Source organism: Jaculus jaculus, chromosome 2 (genome assembly GCF_020740685.1).
Source record: "Jaculus jaculus isolate mJacJac1 chromosome 2, mJacJac1.mat.Y.cur, whole genome shotgun sequence".
NCBI classification, from domain to species: Eukaryota; Metazoa; Chordata; class Mammalia; order Rodentia; family Dipodidae; genus Jaculus; species Jaculus jaculus.
In genome coordinates, this window is record NC_059103.1 from 117,686,973 (window position 1) to 117,702,877 (window position 15,905).

Here is a 15,905-nt window from a genome sequence, read left to right on the forward strand (position 1 = left end):
GCTACAACTGACAGTGGAAGCATGATATACCTGGATAGTCAAGTTTACCGGTGGAAGAATTTAAGGGCCAGCTCACAGATTCTTCATGGGAATTAATGGGTGTCTGGTGTGTACCAAACATTCCACCAGCTACATTTTATATACTTTTACCACAACATTAAATCACTAGGTTTTTTTAAGGTATGCAATCATAATTTGACCGATAAGAAAGTTGAGGCCCATGAGATACAACCTCAAAACAAATACTGTCCTCTTCTTGAACATGACAATTATTAATCAAACATTTGCTATGTTTAAGTTGCTCTCAGTGTCTCAGAAAACATCTTTAGTTGGGTTTTCGGGGCAGGCAGAATGTTTTCCCAAAATGTCCATGTCATAATACCTGGTTGGCTAAGTGGGCTGAGCTGTCAAAAGCAGAGCATATTTTGAGCTTGAGCTGTCAAAAGCAGAGCATATTTTGAGCTTGAGCTGGAAGTAGAAGCCAGTCATATAAGTGAGAATTCCACATATCAGGGCTGATGCTGAGTCTCCATGGAAGAGGCAGCTGGATGACTCCTGCTTTCAGGAGCTAAGAGGTAGTCCCCACTGATATCCAGTGAGGAAACTAGGCCTTTCCCCACACAGATTCAGACAGCAATTTGAGTAAACTTGGAAGCAGATTCCCCACACCCCAGAGCTTTCAAAAGGGAATAAAACTCTACTAATAGCTAGAGTTTGGTCCTGAGGGACCATCAAGCAGAGAAACCTACTCATTCACTCTGTGGCTGACCACATAAACTAGAAGATAAGGAAAGGACATTATTTAAGTCACTCTATTTGGGGTCATTTATTTTAGTAGCAATAGAAAATTAATAAAATTCTCTAAATCTTTGCAGGTAGATTGCCTTATGCATTGATGAAAGTAAAATTCAGTGTGGAGCTAAGATTTGAATCTAGATCTTTTGGCTTCAGAGCGCTTCCTCCCACTGAGATGTCACAACTTTCCGATGAGATGTTGAAATGTCATATAAAGTACACAACTGCCATGCAAGTAGTAGCCAGTACATTGTTGTTAGAAGCACTACTGGGTCCACAAATGTTTATCTCCTCATATTTTGGTCATTTTATCTAAATGATCAGGATCGGAAAGGTTATTGAAAAGCAAACACACAAAATTAGTTTAGTTTGGAACTTATTTTCAAGTTTAAAGAAACACAAGAGAGTTCTATTATGCTGTTAATTATGCATTTTAAAAAATTAAGCTTGCCAATTTTTGAGTGCATGAATAATTAAGAGTTCTACTTTAGCTATATGACTTTGAGACAAGATCAAATTAAAGTAATACAGAGGCGGACAGTTTAATCCATCTTGTGTTTTCTAAGGTACTATATTGCTCTTTTGGTCTGACAGGTGGATAAATTACTTTTCTCTGCTCAAGAATTCTCTAATCACATAACCATGTATGAAGAAAAGAGACATTAATGCATAAGAAAAATTAGGAATTTCATAAGGATTCATGAAATCTCCAGTGTCTTTGTGATATTTTTAGATGATGAGTCTTTAGAAATAATACATAGACAGAAGGAACTATTTATAGTATGTTTTTAGAGTCTAGCTATTGTTGCTATCCAGGGAAGTAGAAGCTAAAGCTTGTATTCCTAATGTCCTTTGGGGAGTATTTTCAAATATCCATGCAATTATTTGCTTTGTTTTTCTAAAGCTATACCTATCCTTCAGATTGTTACTGGCCACTGTCTACTTTAGTTTTCAGTTATAGCAGTGAAAGCACTCTGTATACCAGTGACTATTGCTTTGTTCTTACTTCTCTTCATGCCATTTTTATTCATAAATGAAATTCAGTAGTATAAGTGAATTTTTTCTATGAGAGAAACCATAAAACCTAAGTGTAGATAAATTCTAAGCTTCCATATTTTACTGCAGCTTACAATGACAAAGGAAGACAAGCTTATAGTTATAATAAAACCAAAATAAACAAGTTTTTCATACTTATTTCAAAGACAGAAGAGTTGTGTTTCTTCCATGTGGTCTAACATTTTCTTTCTCCACCAACAGGAATACTATGACAAAGGAGATTACATCATCAGAGAAGGTGAAGAGGGAAGCACCTTTTTCATTTTGGCAAAAGGGAAGGTAAATATTAATCAAAGCTGACGACTTAAAACAAGCCAGGAAAGTTTTGTTTTAATTTTTTTTCCATAGGGCAGCAGTGACTTGCATTACAATATAAGAAGTCCTTTGTGGAGGATGGGTAAAAGGACTGCCTCTGCAGGGTCTCTGAGGCCTGCATCTGGGCATAGGAGCTACACACATGATGAATTCAGCTGAGATAGTGACTTCAGTGCTGGTACCCTGGTTACTTACTTTTCTTTGTAAAGCTTCCTTTGGTACAATGTGTATAATAGCTAGATTATTTATAGCTATGAATGTTTGAATATTTCTCAATCAGTTGTTAAAGATTTTTTTTATATACAACAAATATGTTAAGGATCATACGGAAGAGAATCAGCTCAGCAAATGGGTGTGGTAATGGTTATTACGGAACTACAAACCAGTGTGGCTCACGACTTCACTAATGGCTCAAGCTCTTTAGATTCTGACACAAGTTACGAGCACATCACCACATCTGTATGTAGATAATTCATATTTTGTTTACTCAGATCTTGGGTGCATAACATTTTGTCAGTTGTTTCTATGATAATGCTTAATGTTCTTCAGAGACAAGTAGCATTAGAGAAGCAGTGATGGAAAGAATCAACTCTTGAGCCAGTGTTTTAAGCTGTCAGATTTTTTTTGTTGTTGTTGTTGTTTTACAAATTGTTTTCCATAGAAGAGTTTATTACCAGTCAGGTGCTGCCTTCTGTAAACATATTTGTGAGAGAACTTTGAACTGGGCCCCCAGTTAAGGAAAAACATGAATACTTTCAAGCCTCAGAATATACTCTGCTGCTAGACTGCTTCTTACCATGTCTTCTTATCTAGTCTTCATGCTTAGAAAGAATTCTGGCTAAAAACGTAGATGCATTTGTTATCATCGTGTTTAAAGTTCAGTGCATTGTTTCATACATAAATGTCAACCAGAAATTATGATCATCATGAAACAACACTTATTATCATGCTGAATTAAAACAATCCTAGACACAAGTAGGGAATATTGAAGTTTTTAGTTTGACTGTGCCATGTGGGTCATTGTAACCTGCCTCTGCCATGGTCTGCTTTGAGATGCCATCAAACATGTGGCTTCTCCAGCTCTCAGTTTGCATTCAGGTTTGGGGGTCCACATGATATGATTAATCTGTGAGCAGTCTTTGAACTGATACTCATGCCTTTTTCTTGGTTTATTTGTCAACTCCGTTTTTGGAAGTAACAAAATTTCCCATGGGACTACTGTTATTTGCTTTGAGGATATCTAGGAAGGAATCACTCAATTCACTTAAAAAAAATTTAACTTTGGCAAGTGTTTTGACTGGACTCTTCTTGTAGGAAGGAGGCAGTTGATTGTGTTAAATAACAGGCTTGTTCACACCCATCACAATGAGTGGAGTGACTTGTCTTACCTACTGCAAAACCAACACAAACTTTTATGACGCGAAGCTTTTCCTCCTTCAGATTTATATGGCTCTGGAGGGTTTGGCTGAATGGGTGTTTATTCAAATCTTCCTAATTTGATATGTCTTTTTGGTTGTTTCACTTTGTTTAGGTAAAAGTCACGCAGAGCACAGAGGGCCATGATCAGCCTCAGCTGATCAAAACCCTGCAGAGAGGGGAGTACTTTGGAGAAAAAGCCCTGATCAGGTGAACCTGTGGTTTATGTGCTTAAAAGAGTTACTTAAAAGGCTGGGATTGTTTTGCATGGGAAACTACTTATTTAAAGCTGCCAAACTAACCTACAAAATTAATGATATCAAATACATAGGAACTATTCAAAAAATTAAAACTGATCCCTAAAAAATATGACTGTTCTACAAGAAATAATTATACTAATTTTTTTTTGTTTTTGTTTATGTGTGTGAGGTACATCCATGTACATGTATGTTTGTATGTGTGTGAATGCACATGTATATGTGTAAGTACACATGCACTTGTGGATGTGTGTGCATGTAGAGCCCAGGGGGTGATGACAGGGTTATTCTTCAACCACACTCCACTTTACTCTTTGAGATAGGGTCTCTCTTGAACTAGAGCTCAGTGGGTCTGATTCAGCTGGATTGTTAGCCATTGAGCTTCAGTGATACAGTGTCTACACCCCCTTCCAGCACTGGGATTATAGGTACATCCACCACCTCTGGCATTTTATTTAGGAACTGAAGGTGAAAACCTAGGTCCTCAAGTTACATAGCAAACACCACTGTGCCATCTCTCCAGCCCCTTTTTATTTTTTAATACTTTAAGTATACCAGTTTTCCACAGGAAGTCATTGTAAAGTCATATGTTTGCTAGTAAAAATGAGATCAGTGTTGCTTTAGAAGTTTTAATTTAAAAAGGCCAACATAAAATAAAGTGGGTAATAATATTATAAAATTAATAACAATAAAACAAGTTTTTATATTGCTATGGTTTGCAACATTACCCTGCTAAGGGATTTTTTATCTTAAATTAATAAGTAAGATAATTTAAATAATGACTTGCTATGGGTGCTTTTAAAAATTAAATCAAAGATAACATGTTTTAAGGAATCTTTGTGGGTTCATTTTGCAAGTTTTAGAAATAACTTCAAATAGTGCATTTGAAGTTTCTACCTGAACCTTCAGTCTTTTGAGATATGAGCTGTTTGCTATCAATCTAAGTTATGGAAATCATGTTTTAACAGCTGATTAAATAGTTCAAAGGTCACTTTGTACTTCCTGAAGTTCATATAACCTCATATCTGATCAAATATTTTCTCCTAGATGGAAATAACTATATAAATGTCAAGATAAAGTTCAGAGCAACACATACTTTTGGAGTTATAGATACATTTTTAAATGAATACTTGAAATTACTTAAAATGTGTGATATGACTAAATTGCTTTATTTCAGGTTTATGCTTTAAGAAAAGGAAGAGCATGTCAGCTCGCTTATTTTTTCCTTAACATTCCTTTATGAAGCCCCAGTTCTGCTAATTTGTGTGACAAGTTTACACAAGTACAGAATAAAGTACTCACAAATTACCTGAAGACATATTTGATTATTTAAAAATAAGCTCTTATTTTTTTAAAGAAAGCTCAAGTACTGTAAGTTACATTTTAGCTATTATGTAAGCAACTTAAAAGTAAAATTTAAGACAAGTTGAATTTTTCTTCCTCACTTTCTATTTGGTAATGGACTTGCTTCTATAATAAGGAAATAATTTTTACACACTATTATCATGTAATATCATTATCTAAGACTTCAGTATATTTGTACTTAACATTTGCATGTTATTTTCTCCTACTTAAAAAATTTTTTATTTTATTTATTTGAGAAACAGAGAAAGAGGCAGACAAAGAAAGAAAAAGAATCAGTATGTGTGAACCAGGGCCTCCTGCCACTATAAATGAACTCTGGATGTGTGCACCACTTTGTGCATCTGTCTTGATGAGGGTACTGGGGAATTGGACCTCGACCATCAAGTGCTTTTCACTAAATGAGTTGCCTCTCCAGCCCTTTCCTCTTACTTTAAAACAAAACAATGAGTCTTTGAAAGTTCACAAGATTTTATAAATGTATAAAAACTAAATAGTTCTTGAGAGGAAATGTGTTGCCTGGTTTTGCTGGACCTGAAGTATGTTACAGCTAGTCAATTTTAGTTTCATTACATGGGAAACATGAAAATTTATGTTCAACATGGCCAATTCCTCTAAGCATTTGAAAGCATAAAGCTAAAACGAATGGGAAGGAAAATTTGGAGACAAATATTTTTATATTTTTGTGCATTTTTATGGTATTGCTTTTTCTGGCCACTGGCTGTGACAATATTCTTTCTATTTTGTATATTTTTACAACTTGACATTAAATAGTCCCAGGAGTTCTTTTAGCATTTTATGTGCAAAAATAAATCCATGGCATTTATGCAGTTACTTTGAAAGAAATACAAGTGTTATGAACATTTGATAGATGCTAAGTTTTTGTAGAGAATCATCTCAGTGACAATCACAAGACTGACATGTAAAATGGATACTTTAACTGTTTCCTTGCTTTGAATTCACAAATCTAATAGTTGGTGCACAACTCAAGTTCATGTCTGTGTCTGTGTCTCTATGTACCTCTATCTGGTTCTAGCTCCATCACTTCTACTTCTAACTTCATCTTCCCATCCTCCTCTTTTTCTATCTCTGTCTTTAATTACCCATGTAGGTTGACCCCAAACTGTCCTGCTACTGACTTAACAGACCCTGAAGTAGAAGTATTTTCACTGATAACTTTTCAGAAGGAGATATAAACAGGGGGAAGAATGTAAGATAAGTGAGAAGGTCTGTGGATTTCAGCTAGAAAGATAGGGACTTCTTTGGAATTGTAGCGACAGGCTAAATTTTCTATCCCAGCACTAAGGACATGATTTCTTTTTGGTGAGTCTCCCAGAGCTGTCCCCATGATAGCTACTCCACTTTTTGTTGGTGCCCCTGTGTTACCTTAAATGAATCTCTGAGCACTGGATGCCATACGGGGGTACCTTTATTGAGTGTATTTAGTTTATAACTATCAATGTGGAGAAAACTATAAATATAGGCCTCAAAGGAAATGCAAAATCCACTGTGGTATTCATTAGAAAATTAAATTGCCATCAGAGCACTTACCTAAGAAGAACATTTGTAAGGTTCTCCACTGTATTATGTACCTGTGAGAAAGTATTGCTAATTGCACTGTGACTTGTCATAGCTTGTAATATAGTACAGTATGTAGTATAGTATAGTTTCAGAGAATTTAACAGAAAATCTCTATTTTACATAATGAAATACAAGAAAATATTTTCATATTTAATTAACAAGTTGTTAGGGCACTTCAAACATTTCTTGGATTTAATTCTTGATTGTTTTATTATATGCTAATTACTTGATGGTTTTCCCATTAAATTTCTTCCATCAGTTGATTTCTGCCTCCTTGTTAATTGGTAATTCTTCTTTGACTGGGGAGAGCAATTTTATTCTGGCTGTCACAGAGTGTGAAATAGGGTTCCATGCACAGTTACAGCTGGAGATTCCTTGTTTGGTCACATTCTCTGCATTCCTTATGTACATGACCTTTACTGGAACACATTTCAAATCCTTTTTGTTTGGAAAGAGGTTTCTCATATAAACTATTTTTTTTTTAAAAAAAAGGTATAATTGGGCTGGAGAGATGGCTTAGTGGTTAAGTGCTTGGCTGTTAAGCCTAAAGACCCCAGTTTGAGGCTTGGTTCCCCAGGATCCACATTAGCCAGATGCACAAGGGGGCACACGCATCTGGAATTCGTTTGCAGTGGCTGGAGGCCTTGGCGTGACCATTCTCTCTCTCTATTTGCCTTTTTCTCTCTGTCTGTTGCTCTCAAATAAATAAATAAAAATAAACAAAAAAAGGCATAATCTTTGGAAGGTTTAGCTGGTGGTTGTGATCTTATATAAAATAGTAGGTTCCCTAATAAAAACAGATGTTTAATTTCTAACTTAGTGAGAGCTGACTTTCCTGTGTTTGTCTGCAGTGATGATGTCAGGTCTGCTAATATTATTGCTGAAGAAAATGATGTCGCATGCCTGGTTATAGATCGAGAGTAAGTATCCTGGTATTGCAGAAGGCAGGCGCCGGCTACCTTTGAAGACGAGGCCTTCTGTTACTCGAAGGGCCGATCTGTTTTCACATTCATCATCGCTTGGAAATGCTGGCCAACCCTCAGCTGCAAGTGTGTTCTATTAAAATTCATGAGCAGGAACTGGGCCTTCTGATGGGAGTCTGTCTGTGGCAGTGGCAGATGTTGGCAGGCTAAATATTTTGTGTGCAAAGTTTGTACATAAATATCAGCAATAGACTGATTTGAATTATGCATCTTCAGGAGAAATAAGCTTATTAGTGCCCTTACAGATTTTTCCATATGCAAGAAATTGTGAAAAATTTCACAACTTATTGCCAAAATGCCCTTGGTAGTAAAAAACAAGTTAAAATGAATCTTCTTTAAATGTACAAAATGGTTATATTTCCAGAGTGACTTTAGTGTTTTAAATCATTTGTAACAGACTTGTATAAATATTACTGTTTTTCTTAGGTTATTCGTAAAAATAAGTATCATTTATAAACCCTACCATCCTAACATTCACATATCTAAAAGGTTAATAATTTAAATTTTATCACAGCCTAGGGCTTTTTAATTCTATCCTATAGCCAAGGAAAGTGTGCCCAAGTAGATTCAAGAACTACCCCCCAACATGGCCATCTGTGGCTGAGCCCAGCTACTATCCAGGTTTCCAATCTTGCTCTGGCCTTATCTCTGTCATGCTATTTGGCTCTCATAGCACCTTCTCAGAAGGAGAAACAATTCGATGGTTATGCAGTCAAGTGCACAAGGCTACATTTTCTTTGTAAGTGTGGAAAAGGGCTTTATAATAGGATTATTGAAAGCCAAGAGGAAATGTGGGATGCCCTGCAGGAGGAGTAAAGCTGGAACGCAAAGGTATCTTGCTAGGAAAGTGCAGTGTGCTGAGGAAAAAAGAGTCTTTAGATATCCACTTTTATATGGCAATGTGCTACTTCAATATTGTCCCAATGGTGAGCTAATTTATGTGAGTTAACTATCTATGCATGTACTTAATAGCTGTGGTATAATGGCTTCAATGTGGCAGGCCAAAATATATGATAGGAAGAAAGAAGAATTTTCTTTCCTTCTTCAATTATAATCACACACATCATTAAATATTTATGTAATAATGCATAAGCCTTGAAAATCATGCCATGATTTTATATATTTTAGAATGTATTTGGAAGTTTATAGTTTCAAAATATTTATATATGTATTGTTGCAAGTAAGTTATTTACATTTAACACAGTCAAGAATGAAACATACGAATTAATGGGTGAGCAAGGTTGAAATTTGGGTACAGCTAGGTTGAGCTACAACCTGGATTTCCTCGGATTTTTAGGGTAGGGCAATATATTTGTTATTGGCATTTCATTTTTCTCTGTAAAGTATTTTAGTTTGCATAATTGACAATATGATCATGATGTGACTTGTAAAATCGATTAAAATCCCAAAATAATAGCACCTCCCATAGCACTCATTAGACCCTCTTCATACCATTTCACTCATTTTAATTGTTGTATTTAACATGTCTTACCACTCTTCTATAAGCTTCAGGAATACAGAAGCATGCTGTTTGTGTGCCCTGGCTACAGTGACAACTTCTGATGTAGTCCTTGGCATGTAGGATGTGCTTCCCAGATGGTTGCTGAACAAAGGACACCATCCTCACCCTGAAATTTGAGAGCTGAACACAGATTCTTGTTCTTCTTTCCAAATTCATGACTTCAGCAAATATTTAGAATGATTACAGTGCAAAAGGGATAAGGCTTGAGTTACATTTCCTATTTTGGAATGTGATAAAGCATGCAAAATTATTGTATAAGAGAACCTCTAAACAAATACCAAGAGTTCTTGAGACATCTCCACCACTGATTGCTAGAAAAAGTCTGAAAGGCTGATTAGCTACTCCTTGGTCTGTAACACTGGAAAGGATACAGGTTCTTTGAAGTTATAACTAGTATCAGAGGCTGTTGAAACGTGGTTTTAAGATAAATGAATAGTAAACCTGTGTCATCTTCATTCAAAAACAAGATTTGTTTGCTATTTAAGATAAATAGCAAGCCAAAGAACAAAATATCAAAAAGCAATATTTTTGTTGTTTATTATTCCATGGTAATATCACTTTAGGTTTTATTATGACCACAAAGGTCAGTCCATAGAGCAGCATAGAAAAAGCCCTAAAAATGGAAAAAGACAGCCCAATATACAGCCTGTGTAGAGCAATGCAAGGACTGGTGAGTTGTCAGTTAAATGTGTGCAGAGGCTACAAATTGTAACTTAAAAACAATTTATTTATTCACTTATTTGAGAAAGCTATAGAGAGGAAGAGAGAGAGAGAGAGAGGGAGGGAGGGAGGAGAGAGAGAGAGAGAGAGAGAGAGAGAGAGAGAGGGAATAGGCATGCCAAGGCTTCTAGCCACTACAAATGAACTCCAGATGCATGCACCACCTTGTGCATCTGGCTTATGTGGGTGAAGCCTAAGGACCCAGATAAAATTCCCTAGTACAAATTGTAACTTTAGTTTTAGGTGTTTTAAGGTAAATTTTCAATCTTTTCATTCTTTTATGTATTGGGTGCTTATAATATTGCTATTACTATTAAAATATGGTTTCTGCTTGGAAGAATACTGTTTGTCATTCTAATGACAAAAGGAAAAGAAGCATTCTAATTTTCCCCAGTCAAGGTCATTCATAAGTTGCAGAGAGAAGCACTGGATACATTATAGAGAAAGTGATTCTTTCACTTTCTTCTATCTTTTTAAAGCAAAGCAAAGCAAAACAAAACAAAATAAAATGATTGTTATTAAGCCACACTGCAAGGCAAAAGTCCACTGAAAACCTCTTTTTGCTGTCATTAGCAGGAAGGATCAATGAAAGAACTTCCAGGAACTAGTCACAATACAACAACTTTAATATTCCATTAATTATTGAAAAATACATGAGTACTCATTCAAATAGTTGTTTGTATGAATTTAAGAAGTATGCCAAGTTGCCATGGCACCTGTGAGCACACAGCATCTTGTTTTTGTTTTATTTGTTTAGAACATTCAACCAAACTGTTGGAACATTTGAAGAACTCCAAAAATACCTTGAAGGATATGTGGCCAACCTGACCCGTGATGATGAGAAAAGACATGCAAAGTAAGCAAGGCAGCTTTTCCCTAACCAGGTTTGTCTTCCAGCAGCACATGAAGACAGGGGCTCAGTTATCATCACCTATGGAGCAACTTTAATGTGCCCTCACAGAAAACTTCCAGGGAGATTTTTTAAAGATTGTTTCAAAAACCAGGTACTGCTGAAACACTATATATATATTTGAGGTAGGGTCTTGCTCTACAGGTTGATGTAGAATTCTCATTCACTCTGGAGTCGCAGGGTAGCCTGGAACTCACAGCTATCCTCCTACCTCTGCCTCCCTAGTGCTGGGATTAAAGGCATGCGCCACCATGCATGGCTTGTGATTTTTTAAGTCCATAAGAAGTCAACTATTTTACTTTAAATGACAAAGAAATTTTAGGGAGAAATTGCCTGGTAAGGGGAATAATTTATTTTGGTGCCTTAGTTTAAAAGGATAGTCAGTTAATGTCTGATTACATGAAAGGAGTAGCGTTATGGTTTGAATTTTTCAAATTTCCAGAGATGTATATGGGAGGGGAATGATTAAGGCCTTACATCTTATAATAGTGAAGAATTTTATTTAAGAAGAAACCTTTTCCAAATAATTATTTGCTAAAATATTTTTTTAAATTAGCGTATTTATTTTGCAGTGCTGGGGATTGAACCCATGTGAGGTGCTTATATTTGCTACACAAGGGCTTTCTCTAACCCTGAGCTAAATCCTAGCCTTTAAACCATTTTTGAGGTCATTCAGTGGCACTACTAAAGATATACAGTTAAAATATCTTGAAGACCAAATTATAAGTTAGAATATTTGGTCAGTTCCCAAAGCACTTTTTTTGCAAGGGATACATTTGCAATTTTGATGCTTAAGGCCTTTCTTTTATAAGACCAGCTTCTAAATGCCTAACATAGAGCAGTGAGTCTTAACTCGGAAATAAAATGAGTATTTCCAAACAGTAGTACTAGCTGTACAGTAAGAAATACACTTTCAATATTTCACTGAGCAATTCTTTTTGGTAAGCCAAGGAAAACTTCAACACAAAACGTGGCAGAGCTTCTCAGTCTGCCCTTCTCTTGAATGTACCCAAAGGAAATGACTGGTTTTGTTCCTTTCCATTGGCACTTTATTGGGTTATTTATTAACAGCTTTATTTCAAAAGCTACCAGATTCTTCCATTGTACCTCATAGGTTTCTGGTCATGTTTATGTATTCCTTGGTGCATGACATGTTGTGGTTTCCACTGTTTTTCTTCCCAGATGTGTGGCTGCTTCTATCACAGCTGAGGTAGTCTTTGTGGCAACTCTAGGCAGTGTTATAGACAGAAATAAGAGCTCTGTGAGAGTGGGGGTTATGAATGGCAAGGTGCCTGCTTGGCAAAGGGTGTGTGTGTAAAGTGTCACTTCTCTTGTTCAGGCGGTCCATGTCTAACTGGAAGCTGTCCAAAGCTCTTTCTCTGGAGATGATTCAGCTGAAGGAGAAGGTGGCCAGATTTTCCTCATCCTCCCCATTCCAGAACCTTGAGATTATCGCAACACTGGGCGTTGGTGGGTTCGGAAGAGTTGAGCTTGTAAGGGGTTTACGTTTCAAGCATCTGAGAGAAGCCTTTTGACTTTCCTGTTTTATATTCCAGCTTATCTTGGAGGCATTTATGAATTATTATTGCTATCTTAAATGATATTTTGAACTGAAATCAAGAGAGTAAATATTATAAGTTTTTTTGTATGCTAGCAAGTCTGTGGTCGTATGAAGCAAAACAATTAGCTGCTTAATTAAGCTTCTCACAGCCTTTGGAGAAATTTTTTATTGATTGGAATTATTGAAGAATATATCAAGTAATAATTCCCTAGAGATATGAAATGTAAGAAATGCATTTTCTGGCAGTAGGATGTGTCAATAGACAGATAATACCTAGATAGATGATAAATAAAAGTAGATACAGAGGAAGTTACACAGTCATAGTACATTAACTCTATACACCACAGAAAGGCAAATGTAGGCAGCAGAGAAGTCACAGAAATCAACTCTTTAATAATAAAGCTACATCCCTTAAACAACCCCACCACCATGTCCATATTTGGCTTAAGTGATCCTATTTTTGAGCTTAAAATGCTTCATCTGAGCAAACAGGAAGCAGATGAATGAAAAAGGATATTTGAAGAGTAGCTTTCTGTGGTACACAAAGGGGCACCTGGGAGCTTCCAGCTCATTTCAGAGGTTGTCTTCCCCAGCACCACTTGTCAGCTTCTGAGCTGTAGCAGAAGTCATGCTGTCAGATCAAGTGTGCTGAGGAAACTGTAAAGTGGAAATCTGTGCCCATATTGAGTACAGATGGCCGGCCCTCGGCCCTTGGCAATTATCACCCCCTTCTTTGCCCACCAGATTTTTAACAATTCACTGTGCACTGACCTCCAGGAACTGTGCTGACACCTTCGTCTGCTGGATGCCTGGCCACGAGCAGATCTGAAATGCTGCCATGGACCCTGGATAGTACTCTTCACACCCACTCCAGCTCAATTCTGATGGGTTAAGGGCAGAGAGAAGCAGTTTCTTTGTAGGACAAATAACATGTGTAATGCTTCTTCTGCCATGTACAGATATTTACCTGTGGTGGTATTTCTCACCAAAGAACAGAGTAATATTAATGATGCTGAGGTCTGATTCCCCAGATAATTTCTGAAGCAGTAATTTCACCATAATTTAAGAGGCATAGGCAATACTAGTAGGCAACACAAGGAAACTATGACATCTAGCCATTCTCAGCTACCGGCTTAGGAAGTTTTACACCTATTTAAAAAATGCTCATCTTAATATCCTCTTAGTGGAAGATTGTTGCATGCAACACAGTACTCCCCCACCCTCCACTCACAATCTCTGCTCTCATCTGAGCTGCTCTACAAGTACATGTGCCTTTTAAACTTGGGAAATATGGCTGTTGCAGTTAGTTACTGAATTTCTAAATTTAATTAACTTAAATAATTTCATATGCTTAATCAGTGTCTTACTAAATATCACAGATACAGAATTTGAGTTAGTATACTTTTCTTTGAAAAATCAGAAGTAGCCATTGAGAAATAAGAAATCTTATCAGTTGTCCAAGTTTTTCATGCTATACGATCAGAACTAAATAGATTTCTACAGATTATATCTAACTAGGATTCTTTTCTTGAGTGCAGAATTTTAAGAATCAGATTATAATAAATGTTTTGAAAACTATGATGAATTAAAAGTGTGCTAACTTAAATAGAACTCTGTTTGAGAGGAATAAATGGTTAATTTTACAAATGAAATATGAAACAATTTAACTCTGATTAATTAGCATGTTTTTACATCTATTGCACAATTTTCCTAGTAAGTTACTCATGAAAATCTTTTCATTTATTCATAGGTTAAGGTTAAAAATGAGAATGTTGCTTTTGCTATGAAATGTATAAGGAAGAAGCACATTGTGGACACAAAGCAACAGGAGCATATCTACTCAGAAAAGAGAATCCTGGAGGAGCTATGCTCTCCTTTCATTGTGAAGTAAGTATATAAAATTATTGTAGAATAGCTGAACTGACTATTTCATGTAACCTAATATAGAATTTGGTGGGCAGATGTTCAATTTCTATAATAAGTGGCATTTGGACACATGTGGGCTACCAAAGGGAAACTTGGTCCAAACAATGCCAAAGTGCTAAAGGGATCATCTGCTAATGGTTATTATTTTTTTTATAGTAATCACCGATAGGAGGAAAAAATAGAAAATATTCTAGGTCATTACTCTGTTTACTTGCAAGTCAATTTAATTTTTTATTTACTTAATGCTCCTTAGTGTAGTCTTAGTGACTTTTTCTATAGTATAGAAAAATGTCTTTTTCAAGTTAGGGTCTCACTCTAGCTAGGCCCACAGGGCACTAACTCTGTAGCCCCAGGATGGCCTCAAACTCATTATGATCTTCTTACTTCACCTTCCAGAGTGTTGGGATTAAAGGTGAGTGCCATCAAGCCCAGCATCATAGTAAAAAGAATTTCTACTTTTTGATCAAATGCCTTGAAAGAATCTTCTTACCTATTCGTATTTGCGGGCTCATCATTTTTTTTAAATGTTAAACAAGAAATCTGGGGAAGTGGTGACAGGAGAGTCCCTAGGGCTAAGTGACTAAATTAGTGACTCTTTGTTCAGCATGAAGTATTATCTTAAAAAATCAATCAAGTGGAGGGTGACTGAGGAAAACACTGGATGTCAAGCTCTGGTCTACATACATATGCATCTACATACACATGTACAAGCACACATACACATATGCACACTCATTTTATACACACACATGAATATCAGATAATACCAGCAGTAGTCATCCAATTCACTTTATATATGCTAGTTTTCTAGCATTTCCTTTTAAAGTTAAAATTTCACTAGTGAAATAATATGAGCAGCTTAAGGTTTCTGTTTATTTGCTTGCTAGCTTTTTGCAAAGTACCCAACTACAGTATTGTTTAGGATAAATGTTAGTGACAATATTCATTGTATTAATGGATTAACTTGCACAAGGCACCCTTCTAAGAAATATAGAGCAGAGTAGGAGAAAAGAAATGTGTTTTCCTCATTGGTATATTATGAGGATCAAATAAGTACTCTACATTTTTGAATAAATATTTTTCATCAATAGTAAATAAATAATGCCTAATCAATAAACCAATGAATAGGGCTGGAGAGATGGCTTAGCAGTTAAGTGCTTGCCTGTGAAGCCTAGGGACCCCGATTCGAGGCTTGATTCCCCAGGACCCATGTTAGCCAGATGCACAAGGGGGCACACGCATCTGGAGTTCGTTTGCTGTGGCTGGAGGCCCTGGCGTGCCCATTCTCTCTCATTCTCTCTCTCTCTCTCTCTGCCTCTTGCTCTCTCTGTCTGTCGCTCTTAAATAAATAATTTTAAAAAAGTAAACCAATGAATATATATGTTCAATGAGAAAAAATGAGAAAACTGGACTTGTATAATAGGTACCCCATGTGGGATTGAGCTTGGTCTGCATTTCTGGAGCTCATGCTCTGAACTAATTTTTTTTTTCTTTTTGGCTG

The 15,905-nt window shown here is 36.3% G+C and overlaps 1 protein-coding gene across 3 annotated transcripts in view; it reads left to right on the plus strand.

Annotated features, from left to right (window-relative positions):
* Positions 1–15,905, plus strand: part of Prkg2 (protein kinase cGMP-dependent 2) — a 99,994-nt gene that overhangs the window by 48,136 nt on the left and 35,953 nt on the right. For all 3 annotated transcript variants that reach the window (XM_045143661.1, XM_045143662.1, XM_004653382.2), the window contains exons 7-12: positions 2,053–2,130; positions 3,698–3,792; positions 7,634–7,702; positions 10,765–10,863; positions 12,257–12,410; positions 14,229–14,365. In XM_045143661.1, coding sequence (XP_044999596.1) covers positions 2,053–2,130; positions 3,698–3,792; positions 7,634–7,702; positions 10,765–10,863; positions 12,257–12,410; positions 14,229–14,365 — 632 coding nt within the window. The remainder of the gene's footprint in view (positions 1–2,052; positions 2,131–3,697; positions 3,793–7,633; positions 7,703–10,764; positions 10,864–12,256; positions 12,411–14,228; positions 14,366–15,905) is intronic.